General features: G+C 39.7%; 1 protein-coding gene and 2 pseudogenes across 1 annotated transcript; all 3 read left to right on the top strand.

Moving 5' to 3' along the window:
* Positions 1–778: 778 nt before the first annotated feature.
* On the top strand, positions 779–2,289 carry LOC149823066 (cysteine-rich repeat secretory protein 38 pseudogene; annotated as a pseudogene).
* A 2,710-nt stretch (positions 2,290–4,999) lies between these two features.
* Positions 5,000–6,367, top strand: LOC149823065 (cysteine-rich repeat secretory protein 38 pseudogene; annotated as a pseudogene).
* A 1,646-nt stretch (positions 6,368–8,013) lies between these two features.
* LOC149823064 (cysteine-rich receptor-like protein kinase 10) lies at positions 8,014–10,403 on the top strand. The gene is made up of 5 exons (XM_089981401.1): positions 8,014–8,131; positions 8,225–8,435; positions 9,164–9,404; positions 9,533–9,677; positions 9,802–10,403. The coding sequence occupies exons 1-5, from the start codon at positions 8,021–8,023 to the stop codon at positions 10,138–10,140; spliced, it is 1,047 nt and encodes a 348-aa protein (XP_089837527.1). The 5' UTR covers positions 8,014–8,020; the 3' UTR covers positions 10,141–10,403.
* The last annotated feature ends 236 nt before the right edge of the window (positions 10,404–10,639 follow it).

The raw sequence follows: 10,639 nt of genomic DNA, 5'->3' as shown, positions 1-10,639 counted from the left end.
TTCATGTGATGACAGGTAGGAGTGTTAACGGGCCTGGTTTACTTGGATCTGAATCGAACCAAACCTTATACGGTCTGGGTATTGTGATAAATAATAAGACTCGATTAAGACCTGAGTCCAGACCTGATTAATACATGGACCTGGGTAACCGGGTATAGTCCGAGTCGAGTCTGGTTCATGTAATTCTTATTGGGTCTGGGTATAAATTTTTTTTATAGTGAACTAGATTAGACTTGGGTCCGAACCTATATGATACTCAAAAACTGGGTTCAAGTCTGGTACCACCTAAGTCCGAACCAAACCCGACCCGTTGACAACCCTAATTAATGACACAGATCACCCGAGACTTTATTTTCTCTTTCTCACGTCTGAAACAAATTGGTTCATGAAAGCCGTGTTCATCAGACGCATATGCCACGTGTCCAACTATTCCGATGACTCTCATTCGTCAGGTGGCTTGACTCAAAAAAGTAAATGGAATTTAGTAATCTCACAAAATTACCACCCTTGTCCCGAAAGCGAAAATCCCAAAATTAGAAAAGCCACCTAAGTTATCATGTATTTACACAACACGGCAAACGTATCATATATTTGTATAACACTCACAACATTTTTTATTATTACATTTAACAGTCTCCACTCTCTTAGTCTACACTCTCTTCCTTTCACCTGTGGGAATACCAACCAATAAACCAACTTTACTCTCTTCTCATCACCTCCTTGCCTGCTGTTGCCACTCCCTCTTGGTTGGGTTGAGCCCATCATCACTCTTATCATGATGTCCAGTCTTTGGTACCTCAATTTCCTTCTCTTTACTTTGTTACAATTTACCAACTCCCAGAGTCCCTACTACAACTGCCCCAGCTCTGCTCTCAACTACACCACCAACAGCACCTTTGAACACAACCTGATCACTCTCTTAACCTCTCTGACTGCAGCCAAAGCTCCACTCACCGGTTTCTACAACACCACAGTAGGCGGGAGCCCGGACCAAGTGCACGGCCTGGTGCAGTGCCACAGAGATATCTCTAATGAAGACTGCAGCAGCTGTGCAGCCTCTGCTGCTTCTCAGATCCTTCAAGTGTGCCCCAACAAGAGAATGGCTGTCATATGGTTCGATAACTGCCTCTTGCGCTACAATAACTTCAATTTCTTTGGAGTCGTAGATGAGTCCAAACTTGCTCTGGTGAACACCGTGGGCATCTCTGACCCCTTGAAATTCAAACCGATTGTGGCATCCTTGTTCAGCAATCTAGCTGTATCAGCTACCATCAACAACTCCAGCCTCTTGTACGCCACTGGTAGTTTACGTTACACAGATAACGTGACTATATACTGCCTGGTGGAGTGCACAAGGGACTTGCCATTGAATTTCTGCAATTCGTGTCTGAAGAGTTCCACAATTCAAATCTTCCAGTGTTGCTCAGACAAACAGGGCGCGAGAATTCTGTCTGGGAGTTGTGTTATAAGGTATGAAATCTACCCCTTTTTTGGAAACTTGTTGATACCGTGGATGAGATTGCCGCCGCCTCTGGGGGCAGGAGCTCCGACGAATTATTCTGGTGCTAATGGTGAGTCTCCGTCTCCTCGTTTATCTTTGTTTCTGTGTATTATATCAGAGATGCAGAAATAAGACTCTAGTATTGATATTGTGGGGACGCTGCATATAATGTGTTCACTTGTAGGAAATGGGAACACACAAACCACCTATAACTGCAAACAAACTATAGCAAGTCTGATCCTGCAGATGTGTTTGACATGATTCATTTGCAAAGAATCACACTTGGATTGTGTTTTTCTTGATAAATAAATATGTTTTTTTTCTCAACTTAAATATTTATAAATTTTTTAAACCATTGGTTTCGAAGCTTTAAGATAAACGTGCTCACTCGTCGCAATCTGACGATTTAAAGTTGATTCTTACAAAATCAAGCACGTAGAATCATATTTCGAGACAAAAAAAGTCCCCCCACTTTTCCCAAAAAGCTTAGATCGTATGCTAGTTCGCAGGATAGTTGCTAGTAGGATTGATTTACCGTTATTATTTTTTATGTGTGCATTGTTTATGTGGATGAAGGGTGCATGTGCTCATCTAGAAATCTTTATGTCATAACCGTATCGGTCTCTGCATCAACGGCGTTGGTGGTAAGTGTGCTCTGCGTCCTCTTGCTGACAAGGAAGAGGAGGACTACTGAAGATGGAGCACAAGGCAACCGAAGGTTACTGCAACAATCAAGTAATTCCAAGAATTACTTGGTTACTAGAGATGAACGGAACGAAAACAACTAACTGCTAGCGTTTGACAAACGGTGCTTTATGGTCATATGGGAAAACGCGTGTTGCCATCTTTTTCTTTCAATAATTTATTGTACTGGGGAACCTAACCTGCGTGGTACTGTAAGACAGGCGGCAAGTTGTTGTCTTGTCCCCATCTATGTTAAAAAGAAGTATCTTTTTTGTATTTTGTGTACGATATTGTATGGATAATCCTGTCACAACGACATGTCGACAAGGACACTTGACGCGCGTCTGACTTGCAAGTTCAAAAATTTTCCATGAAAATAGAACACAGAAAATTTTAAACTTTTTTGATCAACAAAAACTATTTATAATATTTTATATTAAAAATTTATTTTTATTAAAATAATAATTGAAATCATTAAAAAATATTAAAATATAAACAGTGCGTGTCAGTGTCCGATGGTTTTCACTCAGTATTATTATAAATACGACACCAAAACATTAAGGTGATACAAAAGCGACAAAGTTAGAGGAAGCAAAAAGACCGTGATGTTCACGGGGCTTGACTTTGACTGAGAAAAGTTGAAAAGGCCATCTTTACATAACATGAGAATGTGAAAATAATATTTTCCTTTCTTTTTTTTTTAGTTTTTTTTCGTAATCATCCTTACCTTCCAAAACAAACCCAAAACCAGCCTTTTCTTATCCTATTTTTCAATATCATTCCTCCTCCTTTTCCACAAACCATAGCAAAACCATTCTTAAGGTAGCTAGAGTTGCAATGTCACAACACCAAAGAATGTGTTTATCCTAACATTTTGAAATACATGAATGATTCTGGAAAATGAAATCAAGCAGCGATGCTTTTAGATATGATGATCCATAATTAGCAGGGATGCAAACCCTTTAGGTTCGGATGGTGAAATAATCGTGCCAAATTTGTTTTTTTTTTTTCGTTTTATATGTAATTAGATTAGAATATTTCTGTAATCATCCTAACCCCGGCTTGCGTTTCAAAAAAAAAAAAATAGTACAGAAGGAAAAGCCAGTACGGCTAGCCTAGATCTCTGTTCATTGGGGGTGGTTTCTTTGTATAAATATATTAAGGAGAGAGATTTTACTTTGAGAGTGTATTTGAAGGAACAAGAAGAAACGGAGTGTCCTTGGAGACGATTTTTTTTGTCCCATGGGCCCCATCATTTTGGAAACAAAATTTCAGAGGAACAAAAGGTTGCGTCATATGAAGTGCGACCCATTTTTTTACCACGAAGAAAAGCTAATTTTCTTACAAAAAAGTCTGGAGTCACCGGCATCCATGTAAAGAATATGGACCTTGTGCCTTTTGAGATAATGCCAAACACCTCCTTAAGTTTTTCCATGATCCTTAAAATTTTTCCACAATTTCTCCATCTACGGCTAGCGTTCTACCAAATAACCATGGTTTTACTTTTAAATGCTCTATTAAATACAATTATGAAAAGCTGCCCAACTCATCAAATCTTTAAAAAGAATTGCACAACTTTTCTGGTTATCAAGTTCAACTGTTTATTTTTTCTTAATGCATTTCAGATAATCATTTAAGAAGTTATTTCTTCTTTTTCTTTGTTTTTTGTATTGCAGTGATAAAATTACTCATCTTATATTTTTTGCGAAATATACTAAAGATATCTTAATCACTTTTTTGATTAAACAATACTGTTCAACTGAATCATTTTTAGTATCAAGTATGGTGGTTAATTGCAATAATCTCATAAGTTGAATGACTTTTTATATAATTTAGCATGCTTTATCTTTTTTTTTTTTTCGGTTTACTAGTTGAAGGAAAACCCTCTCAATCACTGACTGCACATTGCAGTCTTCCAGTTGGTAAAACCCTTGAGGTCGATCCAAGGTTCGACTTTCCATAGGTGATACCCTCAGTGCATTTCAAACTCTGTTTTGTCAACTTGGTGACATCCACAAGTGGCTCCTACTAAATGAAGGGAAGCCTGGTAAGCTTTTTATCTTTCAATTTAAAAAAAAAAACAAAATTGCCATTTAACGCCTCAACCAATGACTTTCATGGAGCATGATCACCATTTCCCCTTTACCAAATGAAGTTGACTGGGCATTTGTAAATTGTAATTTACTCAGTTTTATCTTCACTTTTTATAACTGCGAAATTTGAAGGGCGTTGGTGTAGTGCTTTCAGATGGGAGGTCAGGGTTTCAACCCTGCAGGTGTCACCTCCCCCTGCATAAATAGGCCTTGGAGTAAGGGTCTTAGCTTCAGAGTTTTAGGTCTTCAATTCCAGATGTCGTTCCTTAAAAGAAAACTGCCACTAACTATTAATTTCCATCGTAGAGATACGGTTATCATTTCACCTGTGAACAAAATGAGGGTTCTGAAGTAACTGAGGTTTCTCTTTTCTATTTAAAAAATAATAACTATTAAAAAAAAAGAAGGTGACCGAGGTGGCATTTGTAAGAACACCATTACATTAATTTAATGTAATTTGAAACGATTTATAGTGATTCAAAAACTTTATTGGTTTACTCTCAACTAAAGTCTTGACGAAGCCAGAACCCTATAAAGACTCACCCTGCCGTCCAACAGGCGAATAAAAAAATAAAAAAAATCATGGACGGCTATTGAATCTGCAAGCACCAGCCTACCCACTTTCCTCTGTCGTCATTAGACTCACTACCACCCTGCCTGCCGTTCCCTTTTGGCCTCCCCATTTTACAGACAACCTTGAGCCCATCTTCACTCCACGGTGATGGCCGGTATTCAGTATCTCCAGTTCCTCTTCCTTTTCCTCCCTTTGTTCCAGGTTACCATGGCCCAGAGTCCCTACTACAACTGCCCCAGCTCTGCTCCTAGCTACACCACCAACAGCACCTTTGAAAATAACTTGAACCGCCTGTTAGCCTCTCTGACAGCCAACGCTTCCGCCACCGGTTTCTACAACACCACAGTAGGCGGGAGCCCGGACCAAGTGCACGGCCTGGTGCAGTGCCACAGAGACATCTCTCGCGACGACTGCAGCAGCTGTGCAACCTCTGCTGCCTCACAGATCCTCCAAGCGTGCCCCAACAAGAAAGCGGCTGTCGTATGGTTCGACACCTGCCTCTTACGCTACAATAGCTTCAATTTCTTTGGAGTCGTAGATGAGTCCAAACTTGCTCTAATGAACACCATGGGTATCTCCAACCCCTCACAGTTCAAACCGGTCATGCAATCCTTGCTCAACAATCTTACTGTATCAGCTACCACCAACGAGTCTACCCTCATGTACTCCACTAATGACATCCCGTATACAGATAACGTGACTCTATATGGCTTGGTGGAGTGCACAAGGGACTTGTCAATGAAATTATGCAATTCGTGCTTAAAGAATTCCATAAGTGCCGTCTCCCAATGTTGTTCAGATAAACAGGGCGCCAGAATTCTGTCTGGGAGCTGTGTGATAAGGTATGAGATCTACCCTTTCTTCGGAAACGTAACGGCAGCGCCGCCGATGACGCCACCTGCGTCGACACCACCTGCGTCGACACCACCGGCTAATAGATCTACATCGCCGCCGCCGCTGCCCCCAACGGCTGCAACTCCGAGTAATTCTTCTGGTGATAACGGTGAGCCATTATCCTCTACTTCATGTCTGTTTTCTGTTTCCTGTGTTCCATTTTGAGAAACAGAGAACATAATTTCCTGTTATCACGTATGGTTATCTTAGTTATGTGCATTTTTGTTTTCTCTATGAAGGGTCTGGTGGGAAGTCCTCAAAAAAAACTATTGTCATCGCTGTATCAGTCGCTGTACCGGTGTTGTTGCTGTGCGTTCTGTTGGTGAGCTTGTTTGTGAGGAAGAGAGCAGAGGATACACCAAAAGGTAACCGCTAACAGCAATTAATTTAATTTTCAACTATTATTTGGTTGGTTAGAGATAAATTATTACAATTTTAGTTGATAAACTATTGCCATTTTGGTTTAAACAAGATGCTCTGTGATTTTCTGTAGCCATCCTTTTCTGTTCAGTATTGATTGTGGACGACCTTATGTTCTTTTCAATATTGATTGTGGGCGACCTTATTTGCATAGCAGCGTATGACACAGGGCAACCTGTGTCTCATTCTATGTTAGAATAGTATTGTTTTATTTTTACATTTGGTGGTGCACGCAAGTTCCAGGCATGTGAACTCCCATCGCAATCTTGCAGGAGAGTAGCCCTTGTTAGCAAACGAAACGCTAAACATCGTTTCCCTTTTCATAAATTTTCTTTATTTCTTTCTTTCTTCTTCTTTTTCTGATGAGGAACCTTCCTAAAGACACGGTGTTCTCGTTGCAAAGTTTACGGTGTCATGGCCCACTCCCCATTTCAATGTTCTGTCCTGGTTAGGTTAAGTGTTGAACATCAATGGGTTGAATTCTTGTGAGGTTAGATCTTATTGTACATGACCAATTCATAGGTTATAATCAATCCCCACCAGATCTCACTGTTTCTGCCTGAAATGCACAGTCCTCAAGCGATGATTTTGGTTTGTACAATATGACCTGATCTACCCCCATTTATGGCAGCGGTGTGCGGAGAAACAGAAGATATTGTTGAATAACTTGCTGGGCATCCCATGCCTTGTTTGACAAGGTGAAACAAGGAATTCTAGATTCCAAAATCTTACCACAATGCCGACCTGTTATGCACTCAAACCTGCCCATAACATGTAGTTGAGACTTAGATTAGGCTTTTTAATTATCTTTTTGATAGTCAAGCTAGGGCTATATCCTGCCTGAAACCCCTCAATTATGATAGTGAAACTTTATCATGAGAAAAGATCTGGTGATATGCCAAAACACTCTCCGCTTTTATTTTGGCATCTCCACCCACTGTGGCATTCATCTCCTCCGTTCATTGTGCAAAATGCGTGGAGCCCAGCATAAGACGTCATCAACAGTGGTTTCTGTTGATCGCCAGGATGGATGGATGGTGGTTATGCCAAAAGCAGGCAGGAAATGTGTTGTGGTATATCACTTGATCTGTTCTCCTTTATCATCCAGCTACCTTATTCGACCTGAAATTAGGATTGATCTGTGTCAGGCTGAGAAAATGAACTGTTTAAAATGTTATTTTTTTACTTTGAGATACATACAAAATACTGAAATCCTACCATAAATGCACATGGCTGTGGGTATTGGGGAGTGTAGAATTAGTAATTACCCTATGAGAAGTTACATGGCTGGGAAAAGGTGGAGAAATTGTTTCCACTTTTCTCAAGGAATGGTATAAACCCCCTTTTCTTGCAGGCATATAATCCCTGTTCTTGGGTTATGATGGGGAATCAAAATTATTCTCACTTATCTAATGACCTACCATTGTCTAGTCCTTAAGCTGTTAAGAACTTTTTTAAGCTAATTGGCAGGACATGAAAAATACTACATTTTGGTAGTTTAGGGACAATGGAGGCTTGTTTGTAATCATGCTATCTTATTCAATATCTTCCATCACCTTGTATCATCATCACTTGGATATATGAGGAAAATCTGCATCATCACTATTAAGATTCACAACCACTGCCATCATGATCACCACCTTGTCCCACTACCACCAGCTCCAAGTTAAGCATTTTGAGCATTGTTCAGGAGAAGAGCAAAGGTGCGTTTAAAATCATGGATGCGTTTGGAGCCAACACAATTTGCATACTAAATTTATAAACAAGTTATGGAGAACAAAAGCACAAGTGCATCATTATTGTATTAAGTATTTGACACAGATCATGTGAAATTTATGTGCAGCTACTGGTGAAATGGGAAGCATTGAATCTCTAATTTTTGACTTGGGGACTGTGAGAGCTGCGACCGACAACTTCTCCGAAGCGAATAAACTCGGAGAAGGTGGCTATGGACCTGTGTACAAGGTAATTCCCCAACTATCCCGAGTCATGTTCTGTTTCTCTTAACATTACTATTACTTAAGACTTGCACTGAAATTTTTTCTGGTTATTGAACAGGGCAAGCTATCAGATGGTCAGGAAATTGCCGTGAAAAGACTTTCTAAAAATTCTGGACAAGGAGTTACTGAATTCAAAAATGAGGTACAATTGGTTGCAAAACTTCAACACAGGAACTTGGTCAGGATTCTTGGTTGTTGCTTTGAAGGAGAAGAAAAGATACTTATCTATGAATACATGCCTAACAAAAGCCTCGACAATTTTTTGTTTGGTATGTTGGTTCATTTCTTTTGTGACTGCCTTTTTCTTCTCTTACTTTTACTCAGAGTTGTCGGAAGCTTCTTAGATAGGTGGGAAGACTGCCTTCCGAAAACTCATTTCGGAAGCGCGATACTCCTTGCTTTCAAAACTTGATAAGAATCTCGATTCTCCCGCGCTTCTCCTATGCTTTCTACATGCTTCATCTTTTCATGTTTTTTGTGTTTTCTCTCATGCTTCTCATTCACTTCCATGTGCTTTTTCTTAATTGGCAGTCATCATTTTTAGAATTTGTTGAAAATTTATTTTTTACACTAAAAAATCATGAAATTTCCATTTTGATTCCCATTTAATTCTTATATCATTTTTTATTCCTTGCTTCCCGCTTCCTATACATTTTAAAATGCATCACTTCTCGCTTCCACTTCCCGTATTGTTTCCCGTTTTCGCCTCTTAGTTTGACAACCTTGCTCTTACTACACCAAATTAGTACTAGATAGTTTCCCATCATTAAACACTACCTTCATGATCTTATTTTATTTGAACATCCATGATCAGAATGGTCTGCCTCATAAAATATTTTTTCAGTTTGCCATGGATTCCCCTCACAAGTTGCTCATAATCAACACGGTTATATAAGGATCATCTGTAATTCTGTCAAAACAAGGGACTCATGTTTTTTCTAAGATTATACTGTTACATTCGATGATGATTTGGGATACTTGTGCATGTTATGGACAGGGGATACATCGAAACGTGAGCAGCTGGACTGGGTGACACGTTTTAAGATCATTCTAGGAATAGCAAGGGGCATTATGTATCTTCATGAGGACTCTCGGTTGAAGATTATACATAGGGATTTGAAAGCAAGCAACATATTGTTAGATGGAGATATGAATGCTAAAATATCAGACTTTGGAATGGCAAGACTTTTTGGTTTGGACCAAACACAAGGCAATACTAGCAGAATTGCTGGGACATAGTAAGTGTGCTTCTTGTTTCATTAACAGTCTTTTATTTGTGTTATATTTTCGTCATGCCCAATTCAATTAGGTGAACTTTTCAAGAACTACCAAGTTCATGTTGCTTATTCAGTTTCTGCCTCTGCAGCGGATATATGTCACCTGAGTATGCAATGCAAGGCCAATTCTCTGTTAAATCAGATGTATTTAGCTTTGGGGTCATATTGTTGGAGATTGTTAGGGGTGAAAGAAATAACTATCAATTAGATTGTGCTGAAGACCTTGTAGGCTATGTAAGTATGAAGTATTGTTACTTCAAGCACTATAACTTTTACTTGAAGCCCCATTTCCATGCACTGGTGTTTGAAATTTTACTTGAATCTTCACATACTGAATTTTTGGATTCTTATCATGCAGGCATGGAGACTCTGGAGGGAAAACAGTGCCCTAGAATTGGTGGATAAAATGATGCGAGGACCACTCCTAAGAAGTGAAATAGTAAGATGCATTCATGTAGGCTTACTGTGTGTTCAGGAAAGCGCATCAGACAGACCAATAATGTCTCAAGTGCTTCTCATGCTTGGCAATACATCAATGACACTTGCAACTCCTTCCCCTCCTGCCTTTTTGGGGGGCAGAAGCAAAGTTCAGTCAGAAAGTGAGTCAGATGTCACTGTCTCCTCAGGTGCTTCCAAAACTAGCACAGTACCGTGGTCTGTAAATGATGTGACGATTTCTGAACTAGATGTTCGATAGAGTCACTGCTTCATGCTGCTGCATCAAAATGTGATCCAAATATTTTTGAGGGGATGAGAAACAGCTGGTTAAGTTTGATTTACCGGTAAGCACAAGAGGATTAGACACATGCTGTAGTAAGCTTATCCTTGTTCATTTTTTGCCTTGTCCATACGATCTTATGCACCCTCTACTTATGGATCAAGATGTGTAACCATATCATTCATAAAAAATGTTGTGTAAAGGCCTCGTTGGTGAGCAAGTTTCATTAGCTACTGAGCAGGGTTTGAGTTTTCAATTTGAATAATGTAATATCATCCTTTTTACATGATTAGCTCCGGCAATGGTCTCGTCAGAGAGAGAGAGAGAGAGAGAGAGAGAGAGAGAGAGAGAGAGAGAGAGAGAGAGAGAGAGAGAGAGAGAGAGAGAGAGAGAGGCTGCGTGGGAGGGGGCGGGAAAGGAAAAAGCAAAAGTTATATGGGGTTATAAGATCGGACGGCGAAGAACTATTTATCAGGTT

The sequence above is a fragment of the Nuphar pumila genome, chromosome 11 (genome assembly GCF_984573655.1).
Source record: "Nuphar pumila chromosome 11, dmNupPumi1.hap1.1, whole genome shotgun sequence".
Lineage (NCBI taxonomy): Eukaryota > Viridiplantae > Streptophyta > Magnoliopsida > Nymphaeales > Nymphaeaceae > Nuphar > Nuphar pumila.
This window is presented reverse-complemented; position numbering and strand designations above follow the sequence as displayed.